The sequence below is a fragment of the Photinus pyralis genome, unplaced genomic scaffold (assembly GCF_008802855.1).
Source record: "Photinus pyralis isolate 1611_PpyrPB1 unplaced genomic scaffold, Ppyr1.3 Ppyr1.4_LG10, whole genome shotgun sequence".
In the NCBI taxonomy this organism is placed as follows: domain Eukaryota; kingdom Metazoa; phylum Arthropoda; class Insecta; order Coleoptera; family Lampyridae; genus Photinus; species Photinus pyralis.
In genome coordinates, this window is record NW_022170250.1 from 17422061 (window position 1) to 17443643 (window position 21583).

At 45.2% G+C, this 21583-nt stretch overlaps 2 protein-coding genes across 6 annotated transcripts in view; one reads left to right on the top strand and one right to left on the bottom strand.

Moving 5' to 3' along the window:
• The first annotated feature begins 6583 nt into the window (after window positions 1–6583).
• LOC116162162 (fatty acid synthase-like) lies at window positions 6584–14962 on the top strand. Of its 5 annotated transcripts, none has more exons than XR_004143504.1 (23): window positions 6584–6708; window positions 7039–7181; window positions 7228–7401; window positions 7444–7636; window positions 7682–7885; window positions 7935–8064; window positions 8109–8259; window positions 8299–8580; window positions 8629–8827; window positions 8877–9068; window positions 9119–9352; window positions 9398–9621; window positions 9665–10016; window positions 10062–10292; window positions 11808–12138; window positions 12189–12755; window positions 12801–12931; window positions 12975–13131; window positions 13176–13732; window positions 13806–13961; window positions 14010–14232; window positions 14288–14415; window positions 14464–14603. XR_004143504.1 is itself a non-coding variant. In XM_031475710.1 (23 exons), the coding sequence occupies exons 2-23, from the start codon at window positions 7115–7117 to the stop codon at window positions 14911–14913; spliced, it is 5334 nt and encodes a 1777-aa protein (XP_031331570.1). In that variant the 5' UTR covers window positions 6584–6708; window positions 7039–7114; the 3' UTR covers window positions 14914–14962. The 5 variants fall into 5 exon arrangements, 3 of the variants coding, with proteins under 3 accessions (XP_031331570.1, XP_031331572.1, XP_031331571.1); XR_004143505.1 differs by having other exon boundaries at window positions 14288–14410; window positions 14464–14589; XM_031475710.1 differs by adding an exon at window positions 14877–14962 and having other exon boundaries at window positions 14010–14415; window positions 14464–14822.
• Window positions 14963–20530: 5568 nt separating this feature from the next.
• LOC116161736 (anoctamin-4-like) overlaps window positions 20531–21583 on the bottom strand; it is a 319822-nt gene continuing 318769 nt past the window's right edge. The window contains exons 15-18 of the mRNA XM_031475194.1: window positions 21361–21566; window positions 21024–21311; window positions 20776–20977; window positions 20531–20725 (exon numbers count right to left, since the gene is read on the bottom strand). Of these exons, the coding sequence (XP_031331054.1) occupies window positions 20607–20725; window positions 20776–20977; window positions 21024–21311; window positions 21361–21566 (815 nt within the window). The 3' untranslated portion in view covers window positions 20531–20606. The remainder of the gene's footprint in view (window positions 20726–20775; window positions 20978–21023; window positions 21312–21360; window positions 21567–21583) is intronic.

A 21583-nucleotide genomic window follows, 5' to 3' on the forward strand; every position in this document is an offset into this window, starting at 1 on the left:
CAGCGACTTGCCCATGGTGCTCCAGAATCTCTGGTGGTCCCTGACGTCGGGTTGGCCTCGAGTCGGCGCTTCCTGGCCATCGCCTTCAGTCCTGTGCTTCCTGCGAATAGGAGCTGGTCTCGGAGCTGGCCCACCAACACCACCAGGAAGCGTCCCCTCTTTCTAGGAGCCTGCCTCGTTGCCGGGCCCCCTTTTGAGGGCTCGACTTGTTGATCCCTCCTGACGAGGGGTCAAAGCTTTTCCCTTTTCAGTTTTCTTCGTCGTCATTCCATTTGTGTGACCAAATCTTGATCCTGGGCCCTCTTGCCACCCCTCCTCTCATTTTCTTCAACGTTCTTTTTGTGGCATGGTTTCTCCTTTAATTCCCCTTTTCGTTATTCTTCGTCTGCTTTTGCATCTCTCTCTCTTTTTTCTCTTAGTTGAATTTGCGTTTCTGTCTCCGTCTCGTTGTGTCTTTTGTTCGTTTGTCTTGTTCCTCTTCTCGATCCTTCTCGCGTTCCTATTCTCGTTCTCCCTCTTCGTTCGTCCTTTAGTTCCCGTCTCGACTCAATTTTCTCCTCCCGTTTTTCTTGTCGTTCCCCTTTGTGTTCTTCTTCTGTTTTTTTTTTAAATTTTGATCTTGCCTTTTACATCGCATTTTTTGCTTTCGTCTCTGTGACCTCTCAGTCGCTGCTTTTGCCTTCGTCGCTTTTGTCTATTTTTCTGTATCTTCAGCTTTTTTCAATTTTCTCCTTTTTCCGTTCTTGTTCTCCGTCATTCTCTCATCGCTCTTATTGCTTTTCAATGCGTCCCTTCTCTATTTCGCGGGTCCACCATTTTCTCGAATAACCACTCCTCCTCTTTCTGTCCTTGTTTACCCTATCATTCTTTATTTATTTTCGCCTCTCGTTCTTCTATTTCTTGTTTAGTTTTTGTTTCTCAATTTTCTCGACTCACTTTTTTGCTTCCGTCTCAACTTACGTCTTTGCTGTCTATATCCATCTTCAATTTTTCTTTCTCGTTATCTTTTTCTTGATCTCCTTACCATCCTTTACTCTTTTCCATATTCTCACATTGTTTCTTCTCTCTTCGTTTCTCCTCGTAGGTAGTTTTCCTTTTCAATATTCTTCTTCTTTCTTTTCTCCTTTCGCCCCTTTTTGCGCTCGTACATTCTTCATCTCCACCTCCACTTTTTGCGTTGTTTTTCTCTTTCTTGACGCTTCTCTTATTCCCTCCCCGTTTCTTGTGTGTTTACTCTTCTCCCTCCCTCATTCTTCTGCTTTCGATTTTATTTCTTTTAATGTTAGACCTTTAGTTTTCCGCTCATCTCAGCCTTTCTCTCACTCTCCTTTGGCTCTATTTTCTGTCTACATTTACCTCCAGGTGTTCTAGTGTGTCTCGTTTTCTACTTTGTCTTTTTAGTAGTTTTTCCCGTTTCTCGTTTCGTTCCTCCACTCATTTCCACATTCCCACTTTCTTCCTTCTTTAGGTTCTTCGTAAATTTGCTCTTTCTCTGGTTCGTCCACCCCTTCTCATTTCTGGTCTCGTTTTATTTTCTTCTTATCCTTCTTTTGTCTCTCGCTTCCCCTCATTGCATCCGTGAAAGTTTCTGCTTTCTTTTTTTGCGCATTTTTTAAGAATTAAAAAAAATGTGCAATTGTTTGCGTTTTGTCCGTCCGTCCGTCCGGACCCACTTCTGCCGTTTGGAACTACCTACTTCTAGAGGAATGGTCCTAGAGTCCTGGAATTTTTTGCAGTAGCTAGCCTATACCTTGAAGGTGTGCTAGACGGCCATCAAATTTCGCTGTTTAAAAGGGCCCCCCTCCCCCCACAAATTATTTCCTGAGACGCTGTTTTTGAAAGTAAAACGTGCATAACTTTCACATGCGACAACCAATTGGTCTCAGATTTTGCATACGCATACCTTTAGTTGTGTCAAGTTGAACTTTAGAAAATCGGGGGGGGGGGGGGGGGCACAATATGTTCTCTACCCTTCATGGTATTCCATTGAAAGCTCTCATCGAAATAAATTGGTTTGTACAAACTATAACTTCCCCGTGCGACTCTTTTTCGAATCAGTGAGCGACTGAGCATGAGAGGGGGGGAGGGATTAATGTTTCATTGTATTCTAATTAAAGGTCTCAACGAAAGGAACCGTTTTCTACCAACTACTGCCCTTCTTTCTGTCTTCTTATTAAAGTAAGGGGTGGAGGGGGGGGTGGAACTAGTTTTATCCTTCATGGTACTCTAATGAAAGGTCTCAACGAAAGGAATTAATTTCTACCAACCATAGCAGTTCTCAGTATACGATTAACATCAGTGTCAGACGTTACATTGCTATACGCGATATTTTATGCAGTGTTGTCTACTATTTCTGGACCTTCTCTTTGAGCTCTCTTCGTAGTTAGTTTTGTTTCACGAACCTGTGGGTTTTTAAAGAAAGAACACTACAAAAAAGCATAATCTTCAAATTCGTAGGCCTAGTTTATGGACGACGAAAGCATTGTATTCAAATCCGATAGATACAAATGTAAAACGCAATAACATTTAAGAGGATTGACTAGCTTCCAGGTAGTACAAAACGCATTTCTATGCCTATGGGGTGCGATTAATATTAATTAATCGCACCCCATAGACTTGTATTACTTTTTAGCTCCAAGATGTTGTTAGCAACATTAAGTAGTTGTGGTCAACGCGTACTTGCTAATCTTAGTTTTGGCGGGTCACAGAGCGTGTATTGTATTTAAATTCGTATTGCGTGCGAGTATAAATTGTGGTTTTCAGTAAAAGTTGCAAAAATGTCTCGGTTTGAGTCATCTTCAATGAACGCACCCAATGGAGACGATGTGGTGGTTTCAGATGACTTCTGGGTTAGAAGAATTACGATATACGCTTCTTCCTTTAGGTATGTCGGGCCGATTTCCACAGTCGGACGATGTTGATGGACGCGAAGGATCTGCTAACTCCAGTTCGAGAAGAATGAATGGAGAGCGCTTTGCCCGCATCTCCCACCGAGAATGGGCAAGGTGAATGACTGGCACAAGTTCGATGCGGGATATTTTGGTAAGGGATGCGCGTACTTCTAATTGCGTTGCCCAAATAATCAGCCACTATCTTCGGTTGGATGGACCTACTTTGTGTGTAGATTCCGCGTGTAGTGGCTCTGGAGTTGCGTTGGAACAACATACCACGTGATTAGGAAAAGCTTTTCCTCCTCGAACTTTTAACATGAAAAAAAATGGTTGTTCTGAGATATCCGTGAGGGCATTCGCGTTGAATCGTACGCGAAGATAGGTCAAGCCCCTGAAAATTAGCGCAGGGTGGTGTTTGTCAGAACGGAGGCTGCTACGTCCAAAGTCACGAAAATGGACGAATCGTTAACTTTTCGTTCAACATGGAAGTCGCTCGCATTTATAGGGTTGTTTTTATTGTGATGTGACACTCTAATAATCGAAAGCGTATATTATTTTCGGGGATGTTTAGTGCGTTGTTCGATTCTGACTTGCAATTGGCTTCCTAAGTGTAATTTGCACGAACCGGTCACAGAATCCGATCTGATTGTCACAAAGTGGAATAACGTGAATAGTTATCATCCAGATATACAACTGACTGGGAAAAGGACGTAAGGAGCCACAGTCTACCTGCCGAAGTCGGTACCATTACCAACCCATAACGCTTACCGAATATACCTAATTGCCGCTATTGCCCGCAGTATCCCTTCCACAGGGACCGCCTCGTCTTCGATTACCGACAACAGGACCAAGGAAACGGATCAATTAATTCAAACCGCAACCGATGGAGATCTTTCGACTATAGCGGTGAGGATCGGCCGCCCTACTCGACACCGGATCACATAACATCATCCGACGCGAGTTCATCTTCAAGATCCAGAAGTACGCGGAGGACGCAGCCGGATCAGAACCTGGTGACACCGTCGCTCGACACGCCGGTGATCCTCGGACTAGCTTGTTTACGCCACCAGGAATCCGTCGCCGATTACGAGCAGGCAGACGATATGCACTGGAACCGCGCCTTCAACCAAACCACCCGATGGCCACCGAAGTCAAACACGGCGCCACACCTGAAGGATCAGTGGGCCAAACACGCACGGAACTTTGAGAGAACGCTCACAGGAGACGCCTCCACAACTACCACACATAAGATTACGCTGAAGCAAGAAACGCCTTTCCGACTATCGAAGACCTGGAGGCCACCATTGTGTACCTGCAGACCTGGAAAGAACATTTCCACCAGGCTACGACTATCCGCGGAGAAATGCCGCTTTGGGGATACAATCCATTCAGTATCCTGGTCACACCAATGAAGCAGACGGCAACAAACCGCTACGGGGGCACGTCGAAGCCATCCTCACCGCCGAATCGCGTAAAACAAGGCAGCAGCTGCGTAGTTTCTTGGGACTGAACAATTAGATCCGAGACTACGTCCCGGACAGTCGAGCGCTCCTTTGGTAAACCGAACGAAGGATGACAAGAAGGATCCTGACACTTCAAGAATTCTCTTTCAACGTGGTACATTGTCTAGGTAAAGATAACTACCTGACGAGGAATCCCACAGACGAGGCCGTGGAAGAAAATACCGAAGAGGACATCAGCCGCCTCCTACCCCCGCCAACGACGCCAGCAGACATGGACCACCATTCCTCGCCAACATGAAAGTGGCAAAATTGAAGTAAAGGCAGAGAAACAATCCACACGCAGGCATTCTGATAACCACGTCCAGGAAAGGCTATGCATTTTTGTACTTACTGATACAACTGGAGAGACATTCTCATGACACATGATCCTTTTGTAAGAAATGTAACTTATCAGGATTTCAGATGTGCATGAAATTTTGAACTTGTTTTGTTGTAGGCCGCGGTCCGTTTAGCAAAAATGGTTGGATACCTATCAGCCGGAACAGTAGAATACTTATACGACACCTCAGGTCACTATTACTTCCTGGAGCTCAATCCGCGTCTCCAAGTCGAGCATCCCTGCACGGAGATGGTCTCCGACGTAAACCTCCCCGCCGCTCAGCTACAGGTCTTGGCGCCCAAACGCGTAGTGCGATTAATCGTAAGCCCAGTTTTCAGATCGCAATGGGTCTACCCTTGCACTACATCAAGGACATTCGATTATTATACGGGGAGTCGCCATGGGGCCTGACGACTATCGACTTCGATGAACCGCTGCAGAAGCCTCAGCCTTGGGGTCACGTAATCGCCGCGCGGATAACGTCCGAAAATCCCGACGAGGGTTTCAAGCCGAGCTCGGGCACCGTTCAGGAGTTAAATTTCAGATCGTCGAAGAACGTGTGGGGTTACTTCTCGGTGGCCGCGTCGGGCGGCCTGCACGAGTTCGCCGACTCGCAGTTCGGGCACTGCTTCTCGCGGGGGGAGAATCGGGAGCAGGCGCGCGAAAATCTAGTCATCGCCCTGAAGAAGTTGTCGATTCGAGGCGATTTCCGCACGACGGTCGAGTACGATTTACCTCATTAGAAAACACTCTGGCCGGTTACTGCCTACCCGATAAGTACAACGCTCCGCGGCTGCGCGAGGTAATCGAAAAGTTCATGGCGAGTCTGCGCGATCCAGCGGCCGTCGAGAAAAAGATCCGTCGCCTAATGTCGCTCTACGAACGAAACATCACGTCGGTTCTCGCCCAATTTCCCAGTCAGCAGATCGCGAGCGTAATCGACGGTCACGCCGCGAACATGCAGAAGCGCGCGGAGAGAGACGGTTTCTTCCTCGCTACGGAGGGTATAGTGCAGCTGGTGCAACGGTACCGAAACGGCATCCGCGGGCGCATGAAGGCCGCCGTCCAGGACTTGCTCAAACAATACTACGACGTCGAAAGTCAATTCCAACAGGGCAGCTACGACAAAAGCGTCACCGCGCTCCGTGAGAAGCACAAGGACGACATGTCGATCGTCATGGCGACGATATTCTCGCACGCGCACGTCCCGAAGAAAAACATGCTGATCACAATGCTCATCGATCACCTCTGGTCGAAGGAACCCGGCCTCACCGACGAACTCGCGACGATCCTCAACGAGCTCACCTCGCTCAACAGAAGCGAACACTCGCGCGTGACTCTACGCGCTCGACAAGTACTCATCGCCGCCCACCAGCTGGCGTACGAACTACGCCACAACCAAATGGAGAGCATCTTCCTCTCGGCCACCGACATGTACGGCTACGAATTCCACCCGGAAAACCTTCAAAAACGCATCGTCTCCGAAACCTCGATTTTCGACATCCTCCACGACTTCTTCTACCACGTCAACAAGTCGGTGCGCACCAGCGGACCCCGCCCAAGACCGCTTCTTCCCACGACGGATACCTGTACCGTAAATCCAACCACGGAGATCGTCCGGTAGTACCCGCCGCCGCCAGGCCAGGAGAATGGCATGCGACTCAACTCCCGGCAGATCCCATTAGCCAATGTGAAGAACGCGAGGAACGGATCCGTACAGTTCGCCGCTACCGATCCAAGTACGCGGACCAATCAGCGTGCAGTTTCAAGCAGAGGACGAAGTAATGGAGAGATTCCGAGACCTCGAACCGGCGAATTCCAGCAAACATGGAAGCGGCCACCAACGCAGGCACAAACGCATACTTCATCCGGCGAGACAGAGAGCAGGTCCACATCCATGACCTACCTATATTTCTTGATAGCGCCAAGCTTCGAGATGGTCTTCTGAAGGCTTCTAAGTACCTAATGTGAGTAGGTATGTCAATTAAAGGTGCCATTCATTATGTGAGATTCAGGAATTTGGTATAGATTTTTGTTTTTAAATTTCCCTTTCGCAATTACTTTGTATCGTGCAGCTCTTCAAAAATTGTGAGCTTCCAAATAGAAATCCAATTTTAGTAAGTGCTTATTGCGAATCGGTGTGCCATCTTGGCCGTTGTGAAAGCCAAAGGACTATAATGAAAAACAGACGCATATTTCAAGTATGATAATAAGGCGTCCGAATTTATGCCATTCCAAATTAGAATACTTGACGCAAAAATAGTACATTGTATTTAAATGTAAGCTTAAAATCTTCTACTGGCAGGTCACTGTGAGAGTATTGTATTTAAATTATTCAATACTCCAAATAAAAAGCGCTGATTTTGACCGAAGCTGTACCAATGGCGAACTTGCAGTTTAAGACATCCTTAACCAACCCGCCCGATGGAGATGAGGTGGTGGTGTCAGGTAACTTCAAGGTTACGGGAACTTTAATATACGCTTTTACCCTTAGGTATATCGGGACGATTTCCACAGTCGGAAAATGTTAACGAATTCTTTGAAAAGTTGATGGGCGCGAAAGATCTGCTAACCCCAGTTCCAGATGAATGGAGAGCGCTTTGCCCGAATCTCCCGCCGAGAATGGGCAAGGTGAATGGTTGGCACAAGTTTGATGCGGGATATTTCGGTAAGGGATGCGCGTACTTCTAATTGAAAGAATTTGTGACAGGCATGCATTACCACCAAGTCAATGCTTTGCATCCGGTCTGTCGCGTGCTGCTGGAAGGCGCAGTTGAAGCGATTTTGGACGCCGGTCTGGATCCACGAGATCTAGTCGGAACCAAGACAGGAGTGTTCTTTGGAGTTTTCCATTATGAATTGGATCTGCCGCGGCACAACGATCTCACTCTTGGCATCGATGGGTACGTACCCCAACAGTCTCCTTTGTTTTAACACGAACTGTATAGACGCATCAGAGATAGCGTTGCTCAAGTAATCAGCCACTACCTACGTTTGGATGGTCCGACTTTGTCCATCGATTCGGCGTGTAGTAGCTCCGGACTTGCGTTGGAGCACGCTTTTAGAGCAATTCGCGAGGGTAGATGCGACAATGCGATAGTTTGCAGCGCCAATTTGATACACAGCCACCATATCACGTGGTTAACGCATCGGTAACTCAGCCCTTGCTCCTCAACTTTCGGTAAACTTCGCACATTTCAGCCTGGGGATCCTAGATCCACGTGCTGAGAATAACGTACTCAATGACAATGCTAATGGATACGTAAGGGCAGAGGCGTGCGTCGCTATGCTCTTGCAAAGGTTTCGGGAGTGCAACAGGTCCTACGCGCAGGTGGGTGGGGTAGGGTGGATGAGGTATTGAGTGTTGCCTTTCAGATATTACACGCGAAGACCAACAGCGATGGCTTTAAAGAGGAGGGCATTATGCATCCCTCTGGGAAATCGCAGGCGGAGTTAATTCGTGAGATGTACGAGGAGTGCTCGTTTAATCCGCTGGACGTGAACTACGTGGAGGTCCACTCGACAGGTAAGCCCTCCATCTTGCGCGCGGTTTAATCGATTCTAGGCACAAGGGCGGGAGTTCCCGAGGAAGCGGGTGCGATTGAGGCGGTATACTGTGCAGGTCGGCGGCTACCGTTAAAGATCGGCTCGTGTAAATCAAACATGGGGCATTCGGAACCGGTCTCCGCCTTGTGTTCACTGGTGAAGGTTCTGCTCGGAATTGGTCGCGACCAAATTCCGCCGAGTATCAACTGTGCGAATCCGAGACGTGACGTGCCAGCGTTTCGTTGCGGAACAATTGTTGCGAATGCCCAGGTTTTGAATATTGACAGAGACAGATATATAGGTAGGTATGCGTTGGGGCTGTTGATACTTGGACTGATCGAAACCGTAGGTGTCAACAATTCGGGGTTTGGTGGTACTAATGCTCACATTCTTGTCAAAAGGCTTGACGTAAAGCCACGTGAGGAGCTCAAACACCATTTCGTTTGCGTCAGCGCTAGGACACGAAGCGGTCTTGAGCAAATTCTAACTAGTCTGGTCCAGAATGCTAGTAACGAGGATTACCTCCAACTTGTCCCGCACCTCTTCAGGTCTGTTATAAATTTGATTGTACCCCTCTGGTGATACAAATCCGTGTAGACATGATGCAGACCTTTTCCTTTATCGTGGATTTGTGCATGTCTCCAATGGCGAGGTGAGATCTCAGCACCTAGGTGAAAAGCTATCATTCACCACGCGCCTGAGGTTGGCCTTACTGAGGTTAAACCATACGTATGGTGTAAATATGAACGGATTTGAAGAAATAGGGTTGTTTGACGAAATCAAACGAAGGTATGTCGTTCGGGTAGTTTAGAACAAGTCACCGAACGCGTATCTAACAGGCATGGATCCGAACCAATGGCAATGGAGGATGCCATAAGTCAGGCTCTGAGGATACTTGAACTTCCTGTGGAATACGAAGAACTATCCGAATGCTCCGGAAGAAAAACTGATGATAGTATGTGTCACTCCACGTCCCAGTCACAACAGAAAGCAACGAATGGCGTGTCAGTACTCTTCGCCGATTCCGTAATGAAAATCGACGGCGTGGACTCATTTTTCCGCACTATAGGCTGGCAAGTATCTACGTTTAATAACCCTCCATTACAATAGCACCATAGGCTCTTCACCATGGGGTTCAACCCAAAAGTTGAAAAACTCCAACCAGTAATGGATTCGCCGGTTAATGCTCCACCAATATCTCCGTTAATAAGGTGGGACCACCAAGAGGATTGGTTTGTAGCGAGCGCACGAGATAACGCCAAAAGTGGATCCGATGTAATTACCATCAACTTGGAAAACGGCGATGAGGATTGGAAATTTTTGCACGGTCACGTCATTGATGGTAATGCAAGTGAGATGGATCGCACGTAACCACGAAATTTCAGGTCGCAATTTTCTGCCGGCCTCCGCACTTTTCCATTTCGTTTGGGCGACCTTTGGAAAGATCACCAAGACAGTGATAAGTGAGACGGCTGTCTTGTTTGAGAACTGTCAGATCCATAGGTCGATAATTTTGTCGAAGGAGTCGATAATCCAACTGTCGGTGCAGATTTTCAGACTCACTAAGCGTTTCGAGGTGACCCAATCTGGTGAACTGGTGGCGAGCGGTACCGTAAAGGTCCCGAAATTCGCCCACGAGCAGGCAGTAGAAGGTCTGCCAATTTCAGGTGTTATCGGTCGACCTCTTCTACTAAATTCGGCGTACAAGCAGTTGAGTTTGTGGCATTATCAATACAGGTGACGTGTTCCGTTCAAAAGATCTATCTTACGTTTGAATTTCAGGGGCGAGTTTTGCGGTCTCGAAGAGATTGATCTAGGAGCCACTCGGGCGTTGGTGAAGTGGAACGATAACTGGATTACGTTTATTGACCATATGTTAACCACGCGGTTCTTCAAGCCGAGCTGTAAAAGTTTGACTGTACCGTCGGCGGTGGAACGACTGATAATTGACCCAATCGGACATAGTCAAAATTCCGAGCCGGTCTGGTCACCCAACGATTGCTCAATCATTAAGTAGGGGGTCCGTGGCCCCCCCACTGAGAGATTTCATAGTAGTATTATTTTGAAATGAATGCGCTCGTTATGCGCTCATATGCGCCACCGATAATAACTCTTGCGCCATTATCGTTTTTTAGAAATCCGAAAAAATATTTGGGGGGGCCAAGTGAACGTAGCCCCCCCCCCAGTACGTATTTTGTCCCTTGTAACTAGGTCACCTGATACATTTGGTTATGCGCTCAATTGCGCCACTTGAATTAAAGCTAGCGCCATTACGGTTAAGCCGTGACAAATTTTCAAAAAGTGGGGGGGCCAACTTAACGTTTTTTAAAGTTACTTTTTTTTAACATCTTTTCATACGAAATTGTACTCTCAGGTATGCGCTGAAATGCGCCGTAAAAAGATATCTTTGCGCCATTATTGTTTTTTGGTTATCCTTAAATATATTTGGGGGGGGGCCAAGTGAACGGAATCCCCCATAACGCATTTTGCTACCGGTATTTGTGCCACTTGATACATCTGGTTATGAGCTCAATTGCGCCACTTGAATTAAAGCTAGCGCCATTACGGTTAAGCCATAAAAAATTTTTAAAAAGTGGAGGGTCTAACTTAGCGTTTTCAAAAGTTATTTCTGGAAGTGCGTCCATTTTGAAAATATTTTACATCGATTCGGCCTTCGGAGTAACTCCTAAATACAAATTTTTAAAAACCTACCTATTTTACTTTCTCAGAATCGTTTAACTAAAGCTCCCAAAAAAACACCCTGTATAGTGTTTCTGAAACACTATAATGGCGCCAAGATTTTTGTTTACGGCGCATTTTAGCGCATGATGAAAGGTACGATGTAGTAGAAAAAACATGTTAAAAAACGTAACTTTTGAAAACGTTAAGTTCTTTTTAAAAATTTTTTATGGCTTAACCGTAATGGCGCTAGCTTTAATTCAAGTGGCGCAATTGAGCTCATAACCAGATGTATCAAGTGGCACAAATACCGGTAGCAAAATGCGTTATGGGGATTCCGTTCACTTGCCCCCCCCCCCTCCCCAAAAATATTTAAGGATAACCAAAAAACAATAATGGCGCAAAGATATCTTTTTACGGCGCATTTCAGCGCATACCTGAGAGTACAATTTCGTATGAAAAGATGTTAAAAAAAAGTAAGTTTTAAAAACGTTAAGTTGGCCCCCCCACTTTTTGAAAATTTGTCACGGCTTAACCGTAATGGCGCTAGCTTTAATTCAAGTGGCGCAATTGAGCGCATAACCAAATGTATCAGGTGACCTAGTTACAAGGGACAAAATACGTACTGGGGGGGGCTACGTTCACTTGGCCCCCCCAAATGTTTTTTCGGATTTCTAAAAAACGATAATGGCGCAAGAGTTATTATCGGTGGCGCATATGAGCGCATAACGAGCGCATTCATTTCAAAATATTACGACTATGAAATCTCTCAGTGGGGGAGGGGCCAAGTTAACGGACCCTTAAGTAGGTAAATGTGAAGGTGCGTCTTATTGATTCGGATTTTTTAAGGTCGAAGTGCGCGGAGGTCAGAGGTTTGGAATTTAAATCGATCCCCAGAAAGGCAACTTCGGCCACTCCCACTTTGGAATCCTACAGGTTCGTCGGGTACAACGGAAAAATGAGCGCCGCCGAAGCGCTGCGCGTGGTTGTGGAAATTGTAGTGCAGAACACACCAGGGAATTATCTACTTGTAGCTGACCTCACTAATGGGCTCGACTCGCTCTCCTCACCCATCTCCAGTTTGCTGGACGAATTCCTGGTGCATAGGACTATAGTTTCCGGTTCCATTCCAGATGACACAAACCTGGTTATCGGGTCGCGCACTTCTGGGGACGTTGAGGTATGACTGAGAACTCACAGGTGATTCTAATGCTGATGGCCAATTTTCAGGTGGTAAATGCTATTATGAGCAGATTGAAAGAGAACGCCTTCCTTTTATTAAGAGAGCACCCAGACTGTGTCTTCGACCGAGAAATAATCGCTTCCTATCGCACTCCCACTGAGACTTTGTACCTGCTCCGTAAAGTCGAAAACCTAGCGATTCCGCTAGCCGTTCACATTACCGATGACCTTAGCTGGCTGTCCCAAGTGCAATCCGCCCTGGGTGCCAATCTGAAAGTGCTCTTAGTGGCCCAAGATGATAAAACGAGCGGAATAATCGGACTGGTCAACTCCTTGAAAAAAGAGTACGACGTGCTTTCGCTTTCCTGCATGTTCCTAGTGGACGACTGTCCCAAATTTGACGTGGACCACAATTTCTACGTGAACCAAATGAGGAAATCGCTGTTTATGAACGTTTGGAAAGAAGGAAAGTGGGGCTCTTACAGACACTTCCCTTTGGAGGTGGAGGAGCTCGAAAGTGACAGTCGCGTGGTCGGAATAATCGATAAGGGTAACATTGCGAGCTTCCAATGGGCTTTAGGGCCTCCATTGCAAAACTCTACAACTCTTACTCAGGTAAAAGTTAAATAAATTCTAGAACTTGACTCACGATAAGCTTAGGTATATTACGCTGGATTAAACGTCGAGGATCTCATGATTGCCAATGGAAAAGCTGACATTAATCCGTGGGATGACAGATGCGAGGCGAACAAATTCTGCTTGGGTTTCGAGTTCTCCGGGAGAAATGCAAGGTGAGGATTGTCGTAGAAACATCGGTAACCCTTGAGGTTGCAGAGGAGGCCGAGTAATGGCAATGGTCCAAGAGGCCGCGTTGGCTAACATGGCAGAACCGTGTCAGTACTTCACCTTTAACGTACCAGACACGTGGAGCTTGGAGGAGGCAGCCACCGTTCCCAAGACGTACTGCACTGTCCTATACGGTCTCATATTGGTAAGCACCCGATGACTCAGCCTTTGTCACTAACACCAGAACAGCTCGGCAGGATTCGGCGTGGACAAACTATTTTACTGGACACCGGAGACGTCGGTCAGTGCGGCGTTAACGTCGCGACTTACTTTGGCTGTCAGATATTTACCACGGCCCACCAAATGGGTGCGTCCCTCCAACGGCTCATAATGAAAGCGACCTACGGTAAAGGTGTCGATATCGTGCTTGGTTCGCTATCCGAAGACAAACTGGCACACTTACGTTACGTTGCACCAAGAGGGATTTTTTTGAACGTTGTCAATTACGACTCCCCCAACAGCTTCGATTTAAGTCACCTGTCCAACAACCGCACTTTTGCATCAATCAACCTGCGTGCGATTTTTGAGGCCGACCAAAAGACAAAGAAGCAGCTTAATCACTTGGTGAATCAAGGGATTCGTATTGGATACGTCAAACCAATTCCAAGAAGAGTGTTTGAGGCGGACAGTGTAACAGATGCTCTCAACTGCATCGGGACTACTGGTAAAGTCATTGTCAAGGTTAGAGACGAAGAACCGTTCACAGTCGAATCTCCACGAAAGATGGCGCTGTTGGCAAAGCCTAGGTAAGGTCACTAGTTAATAAGCGTATGCCATTTTTGGACTCTAAAAAACTACTCTTCGTTCTTTTCGGTCTAGATTTTACTGCGACAGCACGAAGGTATACATTCTAGTGGGAGGATTGGGAGGTTTCGGTCTTCAACTGGCCGAATGGCTGGTCCAGCGCGGTGCCCGGAATTTGGTTTTAGTCTCGAGACGTCGGGATGTTACCGACTACCAAAGCTACAAGCTCGAGTAAGTGACGAGTTCGCGTGTTCGATTTTTTGGAACCATGTCTCTTAGGATTTGGAAGGAACGAGGTGCCAGGGTCATCGTGTCCAGGCACAATCCCGTAACCTTGACGGGTTGCGAGACGTTAATAGGCGAATCGCGCAAGTTGGGCCAAATCGATGGCATTTTTAATTTGGCGGCCGTTCTTCACGATGGACTATTCGAGTCGCAAACCAAGGAGACCTTTACCAAGACCTTTGCGCCCAAAGCAACCGTGACCGCAAATTTGGATGTGGTCAGTCGACGCTTGTGTTCAAATCTAAAACACTTTGTCGTTTTCTCATCAATAGTTTCTTGGAAAGGCAACGTTGCACAAACGAACTACGCCATGGCGAACGTAGTCATGGAAAGAATTTGCGAGGTCCGCAAAGAGGAGGGACTTCCGGCGCTCGCAATACGATGGGGCCTAATCGGTGACGTATGTATAATAAGTTCCTGGCAGTCCCATTCATTGTGTGCCGTTCAGGTAGGAATGTTAGAAGATAACGAAAACCTCAAACAAATGGAGGTGATAGCAGACACCGTTAGGCAAGAAATTGAATCGTGCCTACAAGTCATGGATATTCTCCTAATGCAAAACACTCACGCTGTTGTGTCAAGTAGCGTGCTTGTCGACCCCAGCGCCAACAATAACGAGAAGGAGCTGGGTCTACTAGACGGTTTAGGAAAAATTATTGGTGTCAACTTAAATCATGTCAGTCCAAATGCAAATTTAACCCAGTTGGGAATGGATTCCATTGCTGTCGTTGAAATTAAGCAATTCTTAATGGACAAATATAAAATCTCTAAAAGTCTACGAGAGATGAGGAGTATGACCCTTAATCAGTAAGATAAACTGTCAATTGTGGTAGCCTCAACTAATTTTTTTTAATTCGACAGGATAAGGGAGGAAGAAATGAAATTAAAAGCCCGATAAGGTCCAATTCCTCTTTAATGTAATGTATCTAATTACAATATTCTATTTAGTTGTCAATTTACTCAGCGCCACAAGCCCCCAAACCTTGATCATTGAGTTGCACTTCAAATCCAAAATGTAAATGTTGAAAACGGATCCTTTCACCTCGTAACTTCTAGCTCGATTGTCGATCATTTTGAAACTTGAACCGCGACATCCAACCGATCGTATATACAATTTAAAAAAATTAAAGTCACTTATAGTGATGAGCGGAATCGGTGTTTTCTTCAGGTTATCCTTGAAAAAAGAGTGTTCCCTCCACGAAAAATTGGGAACTGGATCGCTCCCAGACTTGACTTCGACCGCGTTTAATCTGGCGTCAAATCCTCGAAAACATAAATCGAGTTGTTTATGCACAGAAATAAAGAGCCAAATGCACTGTACACACTGACTTTTTCGCTTACTTGTTGAGTTTCCCTTACTGCCGCGCTATTAAAATTTTGCGATCGTAAAACACGCTCGTACCCTACTTCGCCTGAGCTAGAACTCCCCTGTTTTTTCCCTGTCGTATTTACGCACGCCTGCAGAAACCAACGAAACGGCCACGGCCGGTCTCCATTGTATCCCAATAACCTACCAGTCTTTGATGTAAGCTCGGTCGCCTTAACGAAATTACGTCACACGTTCTAAATGCTCGTTTTGTCGTTACACTCAAATTGTGCCCACTTTTCTTCTTCCGTGCTGCGAGTGTTCATAGGCATCATAAACTGTGGTTTTTTTTTCGAAATTGGTTTCTAGTCTATAACTTTTGATTGAGAAGTCTGATCGAAAAAGTACGAATTGATTTGGATTCTACGCACCAAATTAATAAGAAAAAGTGTTTTCCCGAGAAATTTTGGTGTAGTCGATTTTTGGTAAAAAAGGAAGGTTATACACTGCCTTTTTTTGAGCCCCGAAAAAAAAATTGTCTCAGATCGACCCGGAAAAAAATTTTCTTATAGAATGTGGCCTGTAGAATCCATAATTTCAAACAGTTCCAAGATTGGGCTACTAGTTCAAAAGTTACAGCCCTTTGAATTTTTTTTCGAAATTGGTTTCTAGTCTATAACTTTTGATTGAGAAGTCTGATCGAAAAAGTACGAATTGATTTGGATTCTACGCACCCAAATTAATAAGAAAAAGTGTTTTCCCGAGAAATTTTGGTGTAGTCGATTTTTGGTAAAAAAGGAAGGTTATACACTGCCTTTTTTTGAGCCCCGAAAAAAAATTGTCTCAGATCGACCCGGAAAAAAATTTTCTTATAGAATGTGGCCTGTAGAATCCATAATTTCAAACAGTTCCAAGATTGGGCTACTAGTTCAAAAGTTACAGCCCTTTGAATTTTCTTTCGAAATTGGTTTCTAGTCTATAACTTTTGATTGAGAAGTCTGATCGAAAAAGTACGAATTGTTTTGGATTCTACGCACCAAAATTAATAAGAAAAAGTGTTTTCCCGAGAAATTTTGGTGCAGTCGATTTTTGGTAAAAAAGGAAGGTTGTACACTGCCTTTTTTTGAGCCCCGAAAAAAAATTGTCTCAGATCGACCCGGAAAAAGAATTTTCTTATAGAATGTGGCCTGTAGAATCCATAATTTCAAACAGTTCCAAGATTGGGCTACTAGTTCAAAAGTTACAGCCCTTTGAATTTTTTTTCGAAATTGGGTTCTAGTCTATAACTTTTGATTGAGAAGTCTGATCGAAAAAGTACGAATTGATTTGGATTCTACGCACCCAAATTAATAAGAAAAAGTGTTTTCCCGAGAAATTTTTGTGTAGTCGATTTTTGGTAAAAAAGGAAGGTTTATACACTGCCTTTTTTTGGCCGCGAAAAAAAAATTGTCTCAGATCGACCCGGAAAAAAAATTTTCTTATAGAATGTGGCCTGTAGAATCCATAATTTCAAACAGTTCCAAGATTGGCTACTAGTTCAAAAGTTACAGCCCTTTAAATTTTCTTTCGAAATTGGTTTCTAGTCTATAACTTTTGATTGAGAAGTCTGATCGAAAAAGTACGAATTGATTTGGATTCTACCCACCCAAATTAATAAGAAAAAGTGTTTTCCCGAGAAATTTTGGTGTAGTCGATTTTTGGTAAAAAAGGAAGGTTATACACTGCCTTTTTTTGAGCGCTGAAAAAAAAATTGTCTCAGATCGACCCGGAAAAAAATTTTCTTATAGAATGTGGTCTGTAGAATCCATAATTTCAAACAGTTCCAAGATTGGGCTACTAGTTCAAAAGTTACAGCCCTTTGAATTTTCTTTCGAAATTGGTTTCTATTCTATAACTTTTGATTGAGAAGTCTGATCGAAAAAGTACGAATTGTTTTGGATTCTACGCACCAAAATTAATAAGAAAAAGTGTTTTCCCGAGAAATTNCCTGTAGAATCCATATTTTCAAACACTTCTAAGATTGGGGTACTAGTTCAAAAGTTACAGCCCTTTGAATTTTTTTTCGAAATTGGTTTCTAGTCTATAACTTTTGATTGAGAAGTCTGATCGAAAAAGTACGAATTGTTTTGGATTCTACGCACCAAAATTAATAAGAAAAAGTGTTTTCCCGAGAAATTTTGGTGCAGTCGATTTTTGGTAAAAAAGGAAGGTTATACACTGCCTTTTTTTGAGCCCGAAAAAAAAATTGTCTCAGATCGACCCGGAAAAAAATTTTCTTATAGAATGTGGCCTGTAGAATCCATAATTTCAAACAGTTCCAAGATTGGGCTACTAGTTCAAAAGTTACAGCCCTTTGAATTTTTTTTCGAAATTGGTTTCTAGTCTATAACTTTTGATTGAGAAGTCTGATCGAAAAAGTACGAATTGATTTGGATTCTACGCACCCAAATTAATAAGAAAAAGTGTTTTCCCGAGAAATTTTGGTGTAGTCGATTTTTGGTAAAAAAAGGAAGGTTATACACTGCCTTTTTTTGAGCGCCGAAAAAAAAATTCTCAGATCGACCCGGAAAAAAATTTTCTTATAGAATGTGGTCTATAGAATCCACAGCCCTTTGAATTTTTTTTCAAAATTGGTTTCTAGTCTATAACTTTTGATTGAGAAGAACCCAAATTAATAAGAAAAAGTGTTTTCCCTAGAAATTTTGGTGTAGTCGATTTTTGGTAAAAAAGGAAGGTTATACACTGCCTTTTTTTGAGCCCCGAAAAAAAAATTGTCTCAGTTCGACTCGGAAAAAAATTTTCTTATAGAATGTGGCCTGTAGAACCATAATTTCAAACAGTTCCAAGATTGGGCTAGTTCAAAAGTTACAGCCTTTTGAATTTTCTTTCGAAAAGTCTATAACATTGCTAATCCTTTGATTCTATTTTTTTCGAAATTGGTTTCTAGTCTATAACTTTTGATTGAGAGGTCTAATCGAAAAAGTACGAATTGATTTGGATTCTACGCACCCAAATTAATAAGAGAAAGTGTTTTCCCGAGAAATTTTGATGTAGTCCATTTTTGGTAAAAAAGGAAGGTTATACACCCCTACCCCACCCTCCTCCGCGTAGAACCTGTTGCAGTCCCGAAACCTTTGCAAGAGCATAGCGACGCACGCCTCTGCCCTTACGTATCCATTAGCATTGTCATTGAGTACGTTATTCTCAGCACGTGGATCTAGGATCCCCAGGCCCGTTTACCGAAATGAGAGGAGCAAAGGCCTAGTTACCACGTGATATGGTGGCTGTGTATCAAATTGGCGCTGTAAACTATCGCATTGTCGCATCTACCCTCGCGAATTGCTCTAAAAGCGTGCTCCAACGCAAGTTCGGAGCCACTACACGCCGAATCGATGGGCAAAGTCGGACCATCCAAACGTAGGTAGTGGGTCTGGGGGGTATGGAATACCCCCCAGCAAAGGGAAGACATAACGCATGGGGACGGTTTACCACTACCAAACACCGAAAGACTCCACAACAGTTTCTCTATATGCCTCAGTAACCTTATGGTGGTTTTTTGTACATGGCAATAAAACAATTGTCACCTGGGGGATATTCCATACCCCCCAGACCCCCCGGTAACACTATCATGAAAGTTTTTGAAAAAGAATTATCAGATTCTCAGTACTACAAAGATCCTAGCACCGGGGGGTCTGGGGGGTATGGAATACCCCCCAGCAAAGGGAAGACTTAACGCGTGGGGAGGGTTTACAACTACCAAACACCGAAAGACTCCACAACCGTTTTTCTTTATGCCTCAGTAACCTTATGGTGTTTTTTTGTACATGGCAATAAAACTATTGTCACCTGGGGGGTATTCTATACCCCCCAGACCCCCCGGTAACACTATCATGAAAGTTTTTCAGATAGAATTATCAGATTCTCAGTATTGCAAAGATCCTAGACTGGGGGGTATGGAATACTCCCCAGCAAAGGGAAGACTTAACGCGGGGGGAGGGTTTACAACTACCAAACACCGAAAGACTCCACAACCGTTTTTCTATATGCCCCAGTAACTTCATGGTGATTTTTTGCAGATGGCAATTAAACTATTGTCGCCTGGGGGGTGTTAACACCCCCCTGACCCCCCGGTAATACTCTCATGAAAATTTGTGAGAAAGAATGATTAGATTCTCTTCATCTAAAGAGTTCTAAGACTGTTTTGAAGAGTGTTTTAGGAGCTTCGGCGATGCGAATGGCCTCGGCATGCTCCCGTAGAGGTTGGTTGCCGTCTGCTTGAATGGATTGTACCCCAAAGGGGCATTTCTCCACGGATACCCGTAGCCTGTGGTGCTGCAAACGCTCCAGCACTATGTGAAGGTGGTGGAGATATTTTTCAGTCTTCGGTTACACAATGGTGTCCTCCAGATGGACCATGGCGAATTTGTGTAGACATTCCGGGAAGACTTGTGACTTGTGCTTTTGGGAAGTTTCCCGGTGGGTTCTTCAGATCAAAGAGCATCATTCTGAATTGGTAGGAGTCTCCTCACCCGGTGTCATATAGGCGGACAAAGGGCATCCAGTGTCCCGATTTTAGGTCCAGGGTTGAGAAGATCTTTGCGTACCCCAGGTCCCGTAAAATCTCGTGGATGCCATACGCTAACAACGTGGTATTTCAAGTTGAGCTGCACAAATCTGATTGAAATCGAACGCCTGATAAATTGATCGTCTCGGACGTAGTCGGAATTCCGAGCCAGTCTGGTCCAGAGATGAATGCACGATCATTAAGTAGGTCGTGCGTCCTATTGATTCGGATGATTTAAGGTCGAGTTGCGTGGACGAAAAAATTGAGCGCTGCTGATACTTGTATCCGAAGCGACTAATGGGTTCGACTCACTTCCGGATCCATCTCAAGCTTGTTGGACCAATTTCTAGTACCTGGGACTATAGTTTCCGATTCAATTCCAAATGGTACAAACCTGACCACCGCGTCACTCACTTCTAGGGACAATGAGGTAAGACTGAAAATTCACAGGTGATGTAGTGCTGGGTAATTTTCAGGTGGTAAATGGTATTATAAGCAGATTGGAGGAGAACGAAGGTCTCTTTGAACGTCGAAATCAATTTCAATCAACTTGGGTACGATATTTGAGGCCGATCAAAAGACAAAGGAGCTGGTGAGTGAAGGGGTTCGTATTGTATACGTCAAACCAACTCCATCTACACTCTTTTATTTTGAACTGTACATTGTATAATAGAAAATCTCTAGAACTTATATACAAATAACTTAATCAATCGGGATACTGTTATGTAACCTCCCAAACGGTGGCGTTACCCGATCGCTTCCCTTTCGCCTCGATGTTCACGTGAGCGTCCAGTCCGTCGGAGATCTTGCTCAACCTCCTCGCCCAAGAACCTCGAAGTACTGACAACAAAAGCTACTAACAACGTTACGGATCAGAAGACAGTACCTACCGATGGTCTTCTCCATTCTCGACGCGTTGTTGTTGTCCCTGATCGTGTTGATCACGTCGTCGTAGTCGTAATCTCTCTTCAGACCGTGCTCGTACTTGGCCTCCTTCGCCAGCAGGCACTCTCGCTGAATTTGGGTTTTGAGCTCGGATGAAACGTCGGGGATCATGTACTGCATGATTCCGGTGAGGGCGAAGACGATGTGCTAAATTTGCTTCCGTGAGTAAGCGACGGCGATCTGGCGGACTTACCTCGAAGATGACGACGAAAGCTAGACGTGCGGCGGAGACGTGGTAGTACTGCAAGCTAAATCCGTAAGGGTTGGTCTCGTTCGGTGCGTTTCGGTAGCCGCGATACTGGCAGAGTGCTGGGGGATGCTCGAGGCCTTCAAGGTCGGCGCCCATGTCTTCGACGTAGTGGCTCGTGTTGAAAACCGAAAGCGAGGCGTCGATGTACCCGACCAGGTCCTCGTTGGGGGAGTATCTGTACTTGTACACCATTCTTGGTATGAACTCGCTGGTGAAGGCGATGACGAATGCCTGCAAGGTGGAGGATTGGGACGTTTGGGTTCGTTCGGTGGCGGCTTACGTTTGAGACGACGGCGAGATAGGTGATGGCCCGCAGGATGCCGTACCAGGCGCCGATGTCCTCGGCGCGTTCGGCTAGCGGCCGGCGCGCTTGCGTCACCATTTTGTAGGCGTCCAGGCGGATTTCGGCGATGTTGTTCAGAAGCGCACAGATCGGTGCCAGTGGAAAGGCGGCCACGAAGAGGGTGACGAAGCCGTATTGGAGTACTGAAAGATTTTACTTG